We start from the raw sequence: 18,925 nt of genomic DNA on the forward strand, positions 1-18,925 counted from the left end.
TATATTAAACTCAATAAAATCGTAATCGTAATTCAACGAATCTAATAGTTGGATCCAAAAACGCAATACAACCTTTGAACCATTTTTTGAGTTTCTACCGTGTTGGAGTGTCAGAAAGTGTCAGAGTGTCGGGAAGTGTCGGACACGACACGTCAGGATTTTTGAAATGTCAGTGCTTCATAGATCTCAACTACCACTATTTGGTATGACTCTCTTTAAATATTGCATTAGATTATATACTTAAACTATTTTCTACTTTCTTTACAAGGAGATTACTGCATTATTTTTGTTTTAATCCTTACCTTACTGAGTTTCCATATATTTATTGTTTTTAGCTACATTTGGTAGACACCTAAACAGTTGTAGGAATAAATAAAAGTCGTATAACAAATTCTTACTTATACATTCATAAGTGATTATTAAATAAGATAAATTGATAATTAAGACTAATGTATTCAAAGTTAATAAATATTGACCATCAAATTTCAAGAATTTTTTTTTTAAGAATATATAACATTTTGAATAAAACACAGATAAAAATCTTCAACCTTGACCAAGTTAAAAAAAAAAAAAAACACAGAGAAAAACTAGATTTAGAAGTAATTATTAAATAAGATAAAGTGATAATTAACATTAATGTATTCAAAAGTGATTAAATATTTACCATTAAAATAACATTTTTCTATTGTTTCAGCAACAGTAACGCTCAACATTTTGAATTTAAAAGGACTCAACAAGACAAGTTTCCACGCACTATGTTGCTTCTTCTACAAACCCCATTTGCTTCTCTCACTCTTCTCAATGATTCCCATATAGATATCATCAACTACAATCTCTGCTGAATTTCCCAATGACCCAAGTTCACTGCTTTTTCTATCCCAAAGGTCACAATTCAATGTTTCTTTGAGCTCTTCTCTCTGTGATTTGGATCCCACATGTGATTCTATGTGTTTGAGCTTGAATTCTAGTTTTTTTTTTATGACCCTTTGAGATTTTATGCCGTTTCTGTTCTTTATAGGTATCTGTTAGATGACCCTTTTCAGTATAGTAGTGCTTATTTGTCTTTGTTAATAATAATAATTATTTGTTTGAGGTAAAAAAATGCTTGTTGTGTTGCTTCAGTTTGAATTGGGGTCTTTTTTTTTGGCTGTTGGGATCAACTGTGTGTTTAGGGATCAATTCTTGTCTTTATCTATTTTGGTGGCATGTTATTCCATTTCCTATGAAGGGCTATTCTTTTGCTTTACTATTAAGATGGATTTGTGATATTGAAAAAATCACTTCCTGAAATGGAGAGATGGTTGTCCCTTGAAGCTTCGCTTAGAATTGAACTTTTCTTCTTTAATTGGTGGGAATGTAATATTTGTATTTTACTGCATTGACTTTCAGATATATATGCCCTTGCATTGTTTTGATCCCATATAGATGAGCCTTATTTTATAAGCAACTTCAATTTTTATTTCTAATATATATGACCATGCATTGTTTTGATCCCATAGAGATGAGCCTTATTTTATCTGTGGCGCTTTGCTTAAATGAAAAGTTAAATGATACCCTTTTACATCTGATTGAGCTTTGAATAAGGGAAAAGATGTGTTGCCTTTTGCAGGGCTTGTGTACTGAATTGGATTGATGTACAATGCAGAGATCACGTAAAGCTATTCTGGAAAGAAGGGCTATAGAGAAGGCTACAATTGGGAGAAACTATCTGTATAAAGTTTCTTTGTCGTTGGTTTTTGTTTTATGGGGCCTAGTCTTCCTCTTCAGCTTATGGATAAGTCATAGCCATGGTTACGGAGGTATCTTTTGTTTTCTGTTTGCTTTGTTTTTAGCTATTGAGGTATCCTGTTAATGAGATTCCTTTTCTACTTGGCATTATTTTTGCTTATGGATTTCCATTGCATAATGGTTTTGGTAGATGGCTTAATGGCCTTGTTTTGTGATTGAACTGCAAGTTTTGCATCAGTTGGCCTATATGTTCTTTGTTAGAATAGATCTTGTAAGTTGTAGAGAATTTATTTCTTGTCTTTTAACACAGATATTAACTGTTATCCATGTGTTTTTTAAGAGTACAATTGCATCGGAAGCTTTATGCTTCCAATTTATTAGGGGTTTTATGCTGTAAAAAAATTTCAGTAGGGGTTATAGGTTGAGTTAATGATTACTATTTTATGGCTAAGAACTTAAGAGTAATTTCTTCTAGCAGTGTGTTTGATTATCAGAGGGTATTACTTATTACGGGGTCAATGGGCTCAACTTAGATTTGTGGAAGACTAGGATGGGAAAGTTAAAAAATATTGAGGCTGAAAATAAGTTTGAAGAAAATTTGCTGCTTTTTACAGTGATTGATCTTGAAATCATTGATTAAACCAGGAGTGGAGCTAGAAAAAGCAAAAAAGAAAAATGAATGCCGCACTCCATTTGCACTTAACATTTATCATATGTAATTTCGTTAAAAGTAGAGAAGCATAAATACAATGCAATGGAAAAAGTAGCATATCATTTTCCAGTCTCAGCTATCAATTAGGAAATAGCTATTATCACAATAGTGACTAATCTAAAAAATTAAAATTTCTAGAACTTCTACAATCCTTTTTTTTTTTGGTACAAGAACTTCTACAATCCTTTTCTTCCTTTGCTCAGTTGTTTGTGAAACTTCAACTACTTAGATATTGATGGTGTGAAGCCTTTCCATTGATATGTAAGTAGTTGAATAAAATCTGACAATTTCATTATTAGATTTACAATTACTTTCCATGCTTACCAATATAAACAAGCAGAGGTTCAGGTTTGTGTATTACTGCAAAAGTTCTGTTTGCTTGTTCTTATTTAGTCAGCTTATTATCTTTATATGTAGACGGATCTGGAGAAGTTCTGAATGGCGTATCAAATTGGAATGAAGATGAGCACAGACAGTTTGAAAACACTAATTCTGCTGATAAATATTTGACTAAAGAGACTGATGCCTACATACCTTCTGATACTTTCTGCTCTGATGGTGCCAAAACTGATGGTTTTATTGGTGAGTCACTTTCCGGTGGAGAAAGCGTAGCCTATGTTGAACCTGGTGATATAGAAAATTACATTTCTACTGATAGAGAGGAACATGAAGTTGAGAGATCTGAATCTGCTGCGAAACATGAAAATGATGCGCAAAAATATGATCACTTGTCTCAAGCAGTGCCTCTTGGTCTTGATGAATTCAAGAGCAGGGCAACTATTTCTAAAATCAAGTCAGGCATCAGTCCATCTGGAAGTGTAATGCATAGAGTTGAGCCTGGTGGTGCAGAATACAATTATGCTTCAGCATCAAAGGGGGCAAAAGTGTTAGCTTCTAATAAAGAAGCCAAAGGTGCCTCTAATATCTTAAGCAGAAACAAAGACAAATATCTTCGAAATCCGTGTTCTTCAGAAGAGAAATTTGTCATTATAGAACTTTCAGAAGAAACCTTAGTAGATACAATAGAAATAGCTAATTTTGAGCACCATTCTTCCAATTTAAAAGATTTTGAAATGCATGGCAGTTTGGTCTACCCAACAGATGTTTGGGAGTTCCTCGGGAATTTTACTGCCTCAAATGTGAAGCAGGCTCAGAGGTTTATTCTTCAGGAGCCAAAATGGGTGAGATACCTAAAGTTGAATCTTCAAAGCCATTATGGTTCAGAATTTTATTGCACACTGAGCATAGTTGAAGTTTATGGTGTGGATGCCATTGAGAGGATGCTGGAGGATTTGATATATACTCATGATAGTCCATTTGCATCTGGAGAAGGTAATGGTGAAAAGAGGGCAGTGTCTCCCCATCCTAGCTCTGCTGAGGATGATGAGATTCGGAAAAATACTCCCAGAGGGATCAATCTTGATCCTGCTTCAGAAATCTCTTCAGAAAACCAAGTTGGCAGGATGCCTGGGGATACAGTTCTCAAGATTCTGATGCAGAAAGTTCGTTATCTAGACTTAAATTTGTCTGTTTTGGAGCAGTATATGGAAGAATTAAATTCTAGATATGTTATTATTTTCAAAGAGTACAGCAAAGACATAGGAGAAAAAGATATACTTCTACAGAAGATCAAAGGAGACATTAGGAGTTTCCTTGACCAACAAGATGTTATAGTATGTTCAGTTTCTTCCTGGATATTTTTGTAAATATTTGTCTATAGTTATTAATCATCACTATAATTTTACTTTATACTCATTTTTTTTTTTGCAGATGAAAGATGTTAGTGATCTAGATTCTTGGAAATCCCATTTTTCCGTGCAATTGGATCATGTACTCAGGGACAATGCTGTTTTGAGGTGAGAGCTTTTTTTTTATTTTCCACTACGAGGGGCTTGTTAAGATTTAATAACTAGACTAATTTGAGAGCGCTTTAATAGCAAAAATTGTAGAGTAATTTTCATTCAGCTCCCAGTCTTATTTGAAAAATTCTTCTGTAGACTTTGTTTACACAAATATCTTTCTCATTAAAAAGAGAGAGAGTAAACTACCATTTTGGTCCCTGAAAGATTAGGTTGACATCAATATAGTCCCTAAAAGATGCAGAGGGACATGAATTTAGTCCTCTAAAGAATTTGACATCAATTTATTTCCACAATAATAGAAAATGAATTCAATTCAGTCCTTAATATTGAAAGTTAACATAAATTTAGTCTCTTAATAATATGAAATGATATTAATCTAGTTCCTCAATATTTTCATGATTGAGGGACTAAATCAAGAACCAAAGTGATGTCAATCCAACCTTTCAAGGACCAAAATAGATGGTCACTCTTAAATATATTTTGGTACATATTTATGTTCCAGAAAGCTGTTTTTCTTTTAAAAGAATGTAATTTCAGCTTTTTATAGTCTTTTATTTGGGTTCATCTACCACCGACCCCAATTAATTTGGGATAAAGGTGTTGTTGATGTTGATAGTCTATACAAGTTGTGTAAACAAAGTCTATAGAAGAATTTCTCAATAAATTGAAGAAGGCAGTGATCAAACTAGCATTGGTTGGGCACAATGCAGCAGATGTCACTGAACCAGTGCTTTCATTGGTTGAGGACAATGCGTAGAGCAAATAAATTTACAAACAAACTGACACATATTAATGTCTCTATGATTTTTGAAACATAAGGCAAAAATTAATAGAAGTTCTAAAATAATTTTAGTTAAAATGCAGTTTTGTGATAGAAGACATGAAAAATAAAAGTTTTGAATGCTTATATAAATTTGCTACATTGTACAAAATAAAATTTAGAATGATATTTGCCATTTTTAGCAAATTATTGAATTTATGAAACTTCTATTTGTTCTTACTTCTTTCAACTTTCATATATATATATATATATATATATATATATATATAAATGTTAAAATAATTTTTTATTATTAGTAGACATATGCATAATTTTTTATTATTAGTGGGGGTGAGGGCATGTGTTCGAATCTCCCCAGTACCACCTTTGGGAGGGGTTTAAAGCCTTAATCCTGGACCCGCCCCGAATCGGACTAATCGCGAAGCGATGAACCGATGGAATATTTCCAAAAAAATACTATATCTAATTTTTGTTCATATCTGCTTTCTATTCTTTTCTTCCTACCATCTTGTCTCATTTTATTGGGTAAAGAATCAATTTAGCCAATAAAATAAAAACAATGGGAGATCATTTCTCTGGCAGGGTTATGTGATAGACAGGGTTACTTGATTTCTCCTCTTCCTAGACGTAGTTCCTGTGTTAAAGAGGAAGAACATGATGTTCAATTATCATGAGAAGTGCTTTTTAACCAGTAAATAAGAAATGAAAGCCCGTTCATAAACACTTTAGTGCCAAATTATGTGTGAAATATTAGAAACAAACCTCTTTAATACTCTAGCAAGAATCTGGTATTTGTCCCGGCCGTGCTCGAACTGGATTAATTGGATAATCGATAAATCAAATCATTGGATATTTCCAAAAAAAGTGAGGAGTAAGACTCTATCCACCCTTAAATCTTAGTAGTTTAGATTATGATATACTTTTAATTAAATCAAGGGTAAACACAGCCTCATTTACTCATTTTAGAGACAAGCTCACTTTAGAGGAGTCTTGTCCTAAGAATTCTTGGTAAATATGTTTTCATTACAAAAACAATCAACCAAACAAGTATTCAATTAATTTGATATATAGTTAACCCATTAATCACACTATGAACATTGTGATCAACTTGTTTGGTTAATTATTCCTAAATTAATCATTCCTGAATTTTAATTCTCCTTTGATTTATCATTGTTTGTCAAGAAATTTGAAGATTATTCTGTTTTTGTTGGCCATTGATGCTATTAATTTATAGTGTGTGTTTTTTTAAATAAATATTTTTTTTTGTCTTGGCATCTGAATATTTTTGTTCTTTAATAATGCAGATCTGAGGTTGAACAGGTCCGGGAAAATCAAGTATCTTTGGAAAATAAAGGTGTAGTTGTGTTTTTGGTGTGTGTTATTTTTTCATTGCTTGCTATATTACGACTATTTCTGGATATGGTTATGAGCATCTATGGAGTACTAAGTTTTGATAGAACAATTAACTCCAGCAAATTTTGCCAAGGTACCTCTTCCTGGTATCTCCTATTATTGAGTTGTAGCATTATTATTTTCATATTAACTTTGTGATAAACTATTTTTAAACCAAGGTTTTATTATCTTCTGCAAGATTCTTGGTAATTGTGTTTTCATTCTATAGATCCCAAAACTTTTTTCAAGGTACAATGTTAGACTTTTCACTTAGCGTGAGGAAGTTTTGTTACTCACACAACCACCAAAATAAATATAATAAAATGATCCACAGCAATTCTGTTAAGAATGAGAATCGGCGAGTCCAAAATCCTTTGCAAAGGATATATCCACCAATGGGTTAGTCAAGTGACAAATCACAATAAATGAACTAATACTAGATTTCAACCTAAAATCTTAAAGCAATAGATGTATGGATCTTTCACATTTATATAATATTTACTTGATTCATTTCTAACTGACGTGGTACTTCGTCACTATTCATATTGGAATATATCTAACAAATTCAAATAAACGCCCAGAGAAAGTGGTGACTTCAGTAATCAAATTGCACTTATGACTACAGTTTTGAAAACATGCTCAATTGAACTGGTTGAAGTAATAACATGCTTGATTGAACTGGTTTAAGTAGAGTAATCCGATACTCTGATTAGTTAAATTTGGCTAAAATCAGTGAACATTTCAGCTTATAAATCGGCCAGTTTTGTAAATTAAAAAAAAAAAAAAAATCTTTGCAAAAATAGACGGGGAAAGTTTACTTTAACAATTACTGTAGTTTTCGTTTCAGTCTTTCTCACTTTGATCAAGCCAATATATATATATATATATATATATATATATATATATATATATATATATATATATATATATTTCTACAGCCACTTTAGATAAGGTTATCTACAGCTACTTCAAAAACTACGTCGTTTTGATTAACGAAGGATGTTTATATAATTTTAGGTGAATTAATGAAGGATATTTCTGTAATTTTACTTATTCTTTTATTATATACATTTTACTTAAACACCCTTCATTAATTCACCTAAAATTACATAAACACCCTTAATTATTGGATAGCTGTAGATAACCTTATCTAAAGTGGTTGTAGAAATATTTTTTTAATATATATGGGTTATGTTTATCTCATTTTACATAAGATAAACAACTTTCTTACACACACAAAAAGGGGTTGAGTCTCACCACTCTTTTTTCTCTCTCATCTTACATGTGGGTTCCACTTATACTTTTATTTCTACAACATGAGGTAATTTTTTTCCTACAACATAAGAAATATATATATATATATATATATATATATATATATGTATATAAATATAGGGAAAAGATATTGTAACAACCAATTAATTTTATTACCAATAAATTTCACTGTTAGATCGATTATGTTGATCCAACGGTTATATTTATTTCCATCTTTGTATGGTTATGATTTCTCATATTTAATGCTTTCACATTAAATATGGAAAATCATAACCATACAAAGATGGAAATAAATATAACCATTGGATCAATATAATCGATCTATCGGTGAAATTGATTGGTAGTAACATTAGTTGGTTGTTACAATATCCTATCCCTTATATATATATATATATATATATATATATATATATATATATATATATATATATATATATATATATAGGGAAAAACATTTCTCGAGCTGCTTGAGATAAGTTTATCTCTGGTCACTCCAAAACTACGTCGTTTTGATTATTTATTTTCCGATATTTATTAATTCACAATTGAATGGTTATGATTCCCCTTTTCTCTCTCTTCCTTTATCACCATTGATCCATCTTTGTACGGTTATGATTTAGTAGCCGGAGATAACATTGTCTCAAGCAGCTTGAGAAATGATAAACCCATAATGAATGGTTATCATTTCTCAAGCTGCTTGAGACAATGTTATCTCTGGCTACTAAATCATAACCGTACAAAGATGGATCAATAGTGATAAAGGAAGAGAGAGAAAAGGGGAATTATAACCATTCAAAGGTGAATCAATTAATATACGAAAATAAATAATCAAAACGACGTAGTTTTGGAGTGAGCAGAGATAAACTTATCTCAAGCAGCTTGAGAAATGTTTTTCTCATATATATATATATATATATATATATATATATGAGAAAAAATATTTCTCCGGCAACTCCAAAACTACGTCGTTTTATTTATTTATTTTCTTATATTAATTGATTCACCTTTGAATGATTATGATTCTTTTTTTCTCTCTCTTCCTTTATCACTGTTGATCCATCCTTGTACGGTTATGATTTAGTAGCCGGAGATAAAATTATCTCAAGCAGCTTGAGAAACGATAAACCCTATATATATATGGGACAGGATCCATTGACACTGGTGTCAAACTAAAAAATTTGACACTTGATCAGAACCAGTTTTACAATTGGGCTGACCATGTGATCTTCCTCTACACAATAGGCATGGAACCGCCTTGAATCGGAGCAGCTTGCAATTGGAATAGCTTTAACCCATGGGTCTTCAATGGAACAAAGTGGGGGGTGTACCTGCAAGATACTCCGACACTCAAGTCAGATTTGGTTCAAACAGTTTTTATTGTGTAAAAGAATATATGTACCTTGGGTTAACACATGTATTTATAGTAGAGAGATGACCAGCTTGGGAGATCTCTTTCTTCATGGTGAATGTATATATCTCTTTTCATTGGTTCTTGTGGGTGGCTCAGAGATAACGTTTGCAAAGATGTCTTGGTGTTGAAGTATACTTGGAGATGAAGTATTCAGAAGTAGCTTGTTGAGATGTGGTATTTAATATTGAGGAGTTTGCTGAGATAAGCTTCGGAGATGGAGAAGAGATAGCAACCTTTGTTGACCAAAGCTTTGTTTAATGGTGAAGACTTTGAATGTGGGCCTTTTTTATATGTGAGCCTCATATTAATATCCACATCAACACTAAATCTTAACCGTTGATTTCATGAATCTTAACCGTTAATTTCATGAATCTAACGATTATAATTTATTGGGTCACACTTGTTAATTAATTATTAAGTGTCAATAAATTATAACTATTAGATTGGCGAAAATCAATAGTTAAAATTTGGTGTCAAAGGATCCTTACCCTGTATATATATATATATATATATATATATATATATATATATATATATATATATATATATATATATATATAAGTTTTAATATTTTTACAGTGAATGTAGATAAGTTATCTACATTCACTCCCAAAACGATGTCGTTTTAGGTTGAAAAATTAAAAAACTATAATGAGAAATACTATTATAATCTTAAAATAAATTATAATTACAAAAATACCTTGATTTGATATCATTTTGGGCTCAATGTAGATAAGTTATCTACATTGACTGCAGAAAAAGCGAACCTATATATATATAAGGGCAGGATAAACTCAAACTGATGTAAGAATAAGAAGTCTTACACTTAATCTTAATAACTGATTTGTTTGCATCTAACGATTCACATATCTAATAAATCAGAGTCGTTAGATATAAATATGATCAACAAATAAAACTAAAAGTGTAGCTTACCCTGGTATAAAATGATCTTGACCCATGTATATATATAAATAAAGTAAATATTTAACAAAAATACGCAGAATTAAGCATTTTATCATTATGTCACTCCAAAATAACCATTCAATCTTTAATCAATAAACGGATAGATCTCTTAAATTAGAGATCTATCATATTGCTTTATTGTGAATTTTAGAACTAACTGAAAATAAAGCAACATACATCTCTTGAATGTAAATCAAATGGTTGTAAAGTTGAATACCAAAAAAATAAAAATAAATGGTTGTAAAGTTAAACGTGAGTGGCAAATATGTCTTTAGGGGTTTAAAAGTGTTGGAGACAAAAAGTGGAATCAGAAAGAGTTGGATGGCTTGTTAGTTACAATGCGAAAGTCCTAAACATTTGGATTATTCTTTGAAATATTCTTTCCCACTCTTCAGCACCATATATACCTATAACTTATGATTCCCACTTAAAACCTTTCTCCCATCTTTTGATGTAACCTCCCCTCTATTTCATGTCCATACGATACATATGTTTCCACAACCTTTAGTTTAGTTTTGTTTGTTTCTATTTTCATTCATGTACAGTTGGTCCATTTTGATACTTTATCCTCTCAATTTCCATCTTTTTCCTTAGATTCTTATTAGCCTGTGAAAGTCACGATTGTTGATATTCTGTGATGTCATCAACATTAATTTAAGTTATCATCAGATGCTTCAAGATAATGCTTTGTTAATTTACGGAGTCTTCTATTGCAAATCTAATGCTTGGACAGATCATTGAAAAAACAAAAACAAAAAGATAGGCCCTAGTTCGAGAAGCATGCAAGTCAATTTGATTTAAGACTTAAAAGTATCTTCCCGGTCGTTCGAGCTTTTCCTGAGAGTATGGCATGGGTTACTTCAGCGCCGTAGCGCCTGGTACTCGAACATTGGCTCGAGGCATTTTCTCTACCCTTTCTTACCCTGAAAAAGCATGTAAGAACAAGGTTCAAGTCTACCGGTCTGTTAGGATGCCTCAGCTGCATACATCATTGTACTTCCACTTGACACCTATCGTTAATGAGAAACAGCTCGTCTCGGCATGACCTTCTCTTGAATTCTCAAAACTTCTTTCGCTCCATCTGCCATGGGCAGAGAACCCATCGCTGTCTCGGCTGTGCTACCAGAGGCGAGGGAGATTCTCGAACGAGGAAAAGGATCCAATGACTTCGAAAGAATTCAACGAGGAGCCGTATGAAATGAAAATCTCATGTACGGTTCTGTAGAGTGGCAGTAAAGGTGACTTATTTGTCAACTTTTCCACTATCACCCCCAAAAAACCAAACTCTGCCTTACGTAAAGTTGCCAGAGTACGCTTTATGACTCATAATTCGCATGTTGATGATGGTCCTTGTTGTTGGGGTCACCAAAAAGGCAACTGGGGTCCCGCTCCCAGGTAAGCGGGCAGGGGTTGCTTCCCCCAGGCCCGTAGAGGCTAGGTACTGTTGTGGGCCTCTGATTTATTGTAATTTTTTCTTTTTTTAGTAGTTTGGGCTTGGGCCCATGAATAGCTGTTGTTAGGGTTTTCTAATCCTATTTATATTCTCCTTGTAAACTGAGTGACTTGTAACGAATGGTGGTGAGGAGAATATAGTACAGACAAGCTAGACGTAGCCTAAATTGGATGAACCAGGGTAAATCACTATGTCAGTTCTCTCTCATTTTCTCTTTTCATTTGTGATTTGTGTGTGATTGTCAATTTTCAACATTTGGTATCAAGAGCTTTGGTTTTGCAACTGGGATACCTGTGATAGATTGGGGTTTCACGATTTGGGTTTTTTTCTTAGTATAGAGAAAACTACGAAATTTATCTAGAGAGGATATCGACTGGCCAATCACGGATCGAGGTTGAAAATTTCAGAGGAAAGGGGTTCAAGTTATGGAAGCTGAAGATGGAGGCTTTACTCGTAGACAGATACGTGTGGTACGTGATCGACGATGAGAAGCCATCGGTACCAACGAAAACTGTCAGTGATGGAAATTCAGAGGAAGGCGAGTTGAAGGAGTTGAAGGTGTGAACCAGAGATGATTGAAAGGCGAAGCCTGAGTTGATTATGCCTGGCAGATAACGTTATGGTGAACGTAACTTCTGAGAAGACCGTGAAGGATCTCTGGACGAAGCTGAGAGGTCTCCATCAGAGCAAGTCACTCATGAACAAGTTGTTCCTGCGAAAGAGGCTGTATAATCTGCAGATGAGCGAAGGTGATTCTTTCACTGCTCATTTAAATGAATTTAATACTATTTGTGCACAGCTTTCATTTATAGACATCAACCTGGATGAGGAAGACAAAGCTTGCACCTTGTTGTGTTCACTGCCCAACTCTTAGGAGCACATCATTGTGTCGATTGGTACTGGTGTTAATAAACTATCGTTCAAGACAGTTGTTACTGCCTTATTGTTTGAGGAAATGAGAGGGGTAGGTTATGAAGGTACTAGCAATGAGGCTCTGGTTGTTAGAGGGGGGAGTGGTGACAAATCAAAGTCTGTTCATAGAGGAAGATCGAGGGGATGGTCAAAGTCCCGTGATAAATCTGAAAAGGTGCTGGAGGTGCAAACAGGTTGGACATCTGAGAAGGAATTGCAGAAGCAAAAGTGTAGGTCCTGAGAAGCGGGATGATTCACTACATTTTGCTTCGGGTACAAACAGGATGATGTTGATTGTACAGGGGTCTTGTACATGGCGTTTGATAGTCATAGTGACTGCAATGACTAGATTATTAACACTGGAGCATCATTTCATATGACACCTCATAGAGAGTGGTTCTACACCTATGAATCATATTTTGGCGGTACAGTTAGAATGGGATATGACATGACTCATGCTATTGTGGGGCGTGGGAAGGTAAAGCTGAAGATGAGTGACGAATAGTTAAGAATCTGCCGGACGTGAAGCATATTCTGGGGCTTACCAGAAATCTAATCTCTGTTGGTAATATGGCAAATGATGATATTAATTTCAGCAATGACAAGTATTCTTGCAAGCTGACTCGAGGAGCTTTGGTTATTGCAATAGGAGAGTGCTATGGTAAATTGTGGAAATTGCTGGGTAGCACATTATTCAGTGGTGGAAGCTATGTTTTAGAACAGGCAGAGGAGGACATTGTTATGTTATGGCATAGGAGGGTGGGGCATATTGGAGGAAAAGGTCTGGAGACTCTGACATCAAAGAAGCTAGTGGATGGAATTTCGAGCTGCTGTATGGGGTTTGGATTTTGAGAGCATTGCCTGCAAGGGAAGCAAAATCAGGTATCTTTTGATTCCATAGGAGGAAGAGCTGAGAGGATTCTGAACCTGATACACAACGATGTGTTTGGCGCCGCACCTGTAGCATCACATGAAAAATCAAGGTATTGTGTTTCTTTTACTGATGATTTCTCAAGATATGTGTGGTTATATTTCTTGCACAACAACGATAAGTTCCACGAGTTCAAGGCTTTGGTGGAAAATTAGTTTGATCGAAAAATCAAGGTGTTGAGAACTGACAATGGAGGGGAGTTCTGTTCAACAAATTTGACCAGTTCTGTGCGAGCAATGGGATTGTAAGGCAGAAGATTACGCCCTACTCACCTCAACAGAATGGGTTGCAAAGAGGTTGAATCGATCTCTCATGGAGAAAGCACGGAGTATGCTGAGCGGTGCAGGCTTGGCAGCTGAGTTTTGGGCGGAGGCAGTGGCTACTGCTTGTTATCTGAAGAAAAATATCCTACATCGGCCTTGAAGGAGAAGACTCCGTATAAAGCACTGTTTGGAAAAAGGCCAGACATATCTCATGTCAGAGTGTTTGGTTGTGAAGCATATATGCATATATCCAAGGAGAAAAGAAGCAAGTTTGACACTAAATCTGAGAAGTGTATCTTTATTGGGTACAATGATGGCGTCAAATAGGGGTGTTCATCAACCGAACCAAACCGATTCAAATCGTGGTGATCGAACCGAAAAATCGATAACCGAATAAACCGAAAACTGAAAAAAAATCGCAAATTTTAATTGGATTGGATCGATTTTCGGATTGATTGATGAAAACCGATCTAATATATTAATTCTCCTCTACTTACTTGGGTTTTTTCCCAATCATATCCCAAAAATTACTAAACCCAAGACCCATTAACCATCAACTAAACCCAAGAAAAAATCTAGTCACATCTCATCAACAAAGTTTTATATGTGTAAAGTTTCATATCTCATTGTCAAAAATATAGATTATTATTTACTGATGCTTTTGTATTTCAAAATAATTTTTTTTACAAAGCCAATATATACAAAAGATGTTATTTGCACAATAATTATGGAACAAATTTTAAGATTTTCAAAAAACCGAAAACCGATCCAATCCAAACCGAAAAAAATTGGATTGGATCAGATCGGATTTGAAAAAAAAATCCAAACTGAATGGATGATTACATGATCAAACCGAAGAGATTGGATCGGATGATTTTTAGTTCCAATTCAGACCGCGAACACCCCTAGCGTCAAAGGTTACAAGTTGTGGAATCCAGATACTAGAAGTGTAACTTACAACAAAGATATTTTATTCAGGGAATCTAAGTTGAATCAATTTTTTCCTAAAGCTCCTGAAAAGCCACGGACAATGGAGTTGGATGTGGGTTTGAAAGAGATACAATAAACTCAGGTTGGATTGAAAAATTTGAATTCTGAAGCTGCTGAATATAAGGAGGTAGAGGATAAATTTTCTGAAACGAGGATGAGGTTGAAACACCAGTGCTGAGGAGGTCCACGAGGGAAAGAAGACCATCTGAGAGGTATACACCTGAAAATTATATCATGTTTGCTAGTGATGATGTTTGTGCATTTAGTATTACAAGTGATGATCCGAGTACTGTAAAACAAGCTAGGAGCTCAAAGGATGTCAAACAGTGGGAGGAAGCTATGAAAGAAGAGATGAAGTCTCTGATGAAAAATCAAACTTGGAGTTTGGTGATTTGGAGAAGGTTATTTTCATGAAGCAACCAGAGGGGTTCATGGTAAGAGACAAAGAGAAGCTAGTCTACAAGCTGAATAAATCTCTGTATAGCCTGAAGAAGTCCCCCAGGATATGGTACATGAAGTTCCACACTTATGTGATGAAGCTTGGCTTTGACCGTTGTAATGTTGATCATTGTGTTTATGTGAAAAGGTTAGAAGGTGACTTTGTTATTCTAACTTTGTATGTTGACGACATGTTACTCGTTGGAAATAGTTTGAAGATGATCAGCACTGTGAAAGGACTGCTAGCAAAGCAGTTTGAAATGAAAGATTTAGGCGCTGTAAATGTGATTTTGGGTATGCAGATTAAGATGGAGTGTGATAAAGGAAGATTATGGTTGATTTAACGGAAGTATATAGAAGATGTTCTGAAGAAATTCAAGGTGACTGACTGCAAACCTGTGTTGACTCCCATGTCTACTGGTTCTAAGTTATCGGCTGACCAGTGTCCCAAGACTGAAGAAGAATAAGAGGAGATGACGTCAGTTCTTTATGCTAGTGCAGTTGAGAGTCTGGTATATGCCATGATTTGTACTCGGCCTGATATTGCTCAAGCAGTGGGAGTATTGAGCAGGTATATGTCCAAGCCAGGAAAGGAGCATTGAATTGCGGTGAAGCGTGTGTTTCGTTATCTTCGTGGCACGTCTGACCTTGGGCTATGTATAAAGGCGTGAAGGGCTCAAGGGGACAAACATTATTAGAGCTGAGATATTTTGTGGATGCTGATTGGGGAGGTGACATTGATAATAGAAGGTCTACAAGTGGATATGTTGTTTCCTCGTTCGTCAGAGCTATCAGATGGATGAGTAAGAGGCAGAGGCACTGTTGTTTTATCTACTACAGAGGCTAAGTACATGGCCTTGACACATGTTGTTAAGCAAGCTATTTGGTTGTAGAGGTCGTGCAAAGAGCTTGGCTTTGCATAAGGAGAGATGATCGTTGGGTGTGACAGTCAGAGCACCATTTTCTTGGCTAAGAACCCAGGTTTCTATGCGAGGACCAAGCATATCGTCATACAGTACCACTTTATCAGAGAGAAGATTGAAGACAAGGTTGTATTGCTGGAGAAGGTTGGCACAAAGGTCAACAGTGTTGATTTTCTAACCAAGGCAATGACTTCAGAGAAGTTTGAATGGTATACAGCTGCATTGGGATTGAAGAAACATGCGAAGCATTCACCAAGTGGGAGAATGTTAGGTATGGATCATACTTTGCATGCTGATGAGAGCCCTTCAAAGTTGGTATATGAATGATGTTGAAGTTAGTTCACCAATTTGGCAATTTCATTCCATTATACATTATTAGACAATTTGGTCCTCGTTACTTTAATCCTAAAGTCCAAATATTATTAAATAAATATTGTTACAATACTTGATATGACAATTGTAGACTGATTATTTTCCTTCTTGCTGGAATATCATAGCCCCAAATACTTTGTTATTATTTATTGTTGTTGAATTACGATGATAGGTAATATTATTTTTGGCTGATGATAATTAAAAAAAAAAAGGATAAAAAGAATTTTAAAATAAACTTTCCTTAACAATAAAAAGGGTTTAACTGAGTTGTAACAGTTTATTAATCCCATTATTTTTAGAATTATTTCGACTGTGAGATGATTTTAAACTGTTTTTTAAAAATAATAAATAAATAAACAAATAATCATAATTTTTTATTTAAAATTATTGATTTTGAGTTAATTTAAAACATAAAGAATAAAGAAAATTAGTTCGCTATCAATTGAAATGGAAGTTAATTGAGCTGTGACGACTTGTTAACCCCACACATTTTGTTTTGACTTATTTTAGCCGTGATGACTTGGTGATTCAAAATTTATTTTATCGAAAAATTTACAATAATGGAAATAATAAAATGAAACTTATTTTAAAAGGATTAGCTGAGTTGAGACAACTTGTTAATCCTACGATTATCACTTCAGATTATTTTAGCCACGACAGTTTGATAGTTCGAAATCATCAAATCCAAAACTTTCAAATGATTTTCTTTAAAGGGTTTTATAAGAGTTATGTTGTAGGAAAATTGATTGTGTAATGTTATAGAGATTCGTATTGCGTGCCGTAATTTCTTTTTTTCTTTTTTCTTCAAAAAGTGTGGGCCCCACAAAATGTTGTGTGTATAGGAGTTGTGTCATGTTAAATGACAAATGCAAATCCCTTCGTTAAAACTACTTTCAAAATTAAAATCAATCAACACACAAATATTTTCTACAGAACGATGTAGCTTTGAGTTTCCTATTGTACTGAGGAATACGTCGGAGCGGGACTCTTCCCGTCAAGCACAAAAAATAAATTTTCAAAATTAGTTTTCTTTTACAACAATCATTCTTATTTTATTTCTTAGGATAAAATAAATATTTAAAATCTTATCAATAATTCGCACAATTAATATAAGGTAACCATTTTTTAAAACGGACGGTGTAGGGTGCTAATACCTTCCCTACTCGTAATCGACTCTCGAATCCATTTCTGTTTTCAAAGACCAGTTTTCTTTAAGAAAAGGTTTTTTCCAATGTTTTCCTAAATAAACCTTGGTGACGACTTCATTGTTTTAATCATTCAATTTATTTTTCGTCGTCACGTCGCGATCCGGTTGCGAAAATGTTACATTGAAAAAAATTAACAATTAAAATTTAATGTCAAACTTAAGTCAAAGGATTCTATCCCTATATATATATATATATATATATATATATATATTAAAAAATCCAAAATTTAGGGAGGGGTGGTGGCCAACCCTAGTCCCTCCCTAAGTCCACCTATGCCCATGTGCGCACAAGCATCACACTCGCACACGCACATGTGCATGTGCAAGCATACACATACACACATGTGCGCTTACACACAAAATAATAATTTAAAAATAAAATTTTCATGATATCAATATTTATTTAAATTTTTTATTATACTTAAATAATAAACTTTATTTGAATGTTTGATAAATATAAAGTGGCCAAGTTTACAGTTGCGCTTTTGTCACACAGGAATGAAAATAAATATGTAAAATTATTAGGGAAAGTGTAAGTTCTGAAGCTTTTAGCGGAAAAATGGAACTGCACCCCCAAATTGGTTTGAATTCAGAGATATAGACGGTTTGATAGGAAGCTTGAATGGTAAATTGGGAATCACACCTACGAGACATATTCATCTATTTAATGGATTGAGAGTTGTCCCAAAACCATTCTGGTACAATGTCTATAATCGTAGGTGCACCGTACCCATGTAGCGAAACAAACAACAATCATCCTTCATTGGATCTATGCAAACCAAATTACATTTTTAAAAGGCCATTTAATTCTATTCAAGCTAAGTGTGTCCCACAATCAATGACATTAATTGGAATAAATTCAAATGGTTGAAATTAATGACAGTGACAAATCAAATGATCTTTCCGGTAGCTGAATACAGATGGAGCAGTTGAGAGTCCGACTGAGGATTTCAGACACATCGTTCTTCTTGATGTTGTCACGATGTTCTTCTGGAGTGGTCTTTCCGGTCATCAGCTACTGGCGTTTTCTAGCCTTCTCTTTCTCTTCTACAGTGAGAGAAGCATCATTCTCCACAGCTAACATGGCAGCAATCAGGAGGAGTTTCGCATGGAGGCGGTAATGCTGGCGACGGAGAATGATAAACCGGTGGCGGTGAACTACAATGAACAGGAGGTGGTGGTGAACTATAATAAACAGGGGGTGGTGGTGGCGGGGAGCTATATTGGAGAGAACTTGCATTGGAGGGAAGAAGAGAGAGAAACGTTAGTAACGATATTGGAGCCCCACTAACAGAAGGATTAACATGGGCAT

General features: G+C 34.3%; 1 protein-coding gene across 1 annotated transcript; it reads left to right on the forward strand.

Annotated features, from left to right (window-relative positions):
• Window positions 1-1,639: 1,639 nt before the first annotated feature.
• On the forward strand, window positions 1,640-6,634 carry LOC133284421 (SUN domain-containing protein 4). The gene is made up of 4 exons (XM_061481431.1): window positions 1,640-1,799; window positions 2,858-4,113; window positions 4,211-4,296; window positions 6,388-6,634. The coding sequence occupies exons 1-4, from the start codon at window positions 1,640-1,642 to the stop codon at window positions 6,632-6,634; spliced, it is 1,749 nt and encodes a 582-aa protein (XP_061337415.1).
• The last annotated feature ends 12,291 nt before the right edge of the window (window positions 6,635-18,925 follow it).

The sequence above is a fragment of the Gastrolobium bilobum genome, unplaced genomic scaffold (assembly GCF_033153095.1).
Source record: "Gastrolobium bilobum isolate Gb01-03AN ecotype WA unplaced genomic scaffold, APGP_CSIRO_Gbil_v1 utg19213, whole genome shotgun sequence".
In the NCBI taxonomy this organism is placed as follows: domain Eukaryota; kingdom Viridiplantae; phylum Streptophyta; class Magnoliopsida; order Fabales; family Fabaceae; genus Gastrolobium; species Gastrolobium bilobum.

Excerpts from the sequence above, each read along its gene's own strand:
- LOC133284421 (XM_061481431.1), top strand. The coding sequence starts at position 1,640 with ATGCAGAGATCACGTAAAGCTATTCTGGAAAGAAGGGCTATAGAGAAG. Across the intron at positions 4,114-4,210 it reads TTGACCAACAAGATGTTATA|ATGAAAGATGTTAGTGATCT; the intron begins GTATGTTCAGTT and ends TTTTTTTTGCAG. Across the intron at positions 4,297-6,387 it reads AGGGACAATGCTGTTTTGAG|ATCTGAGGTTGAACAGGTCC; the intron begins GTGAGAGCTTTT and ends TTAATAATGCAG.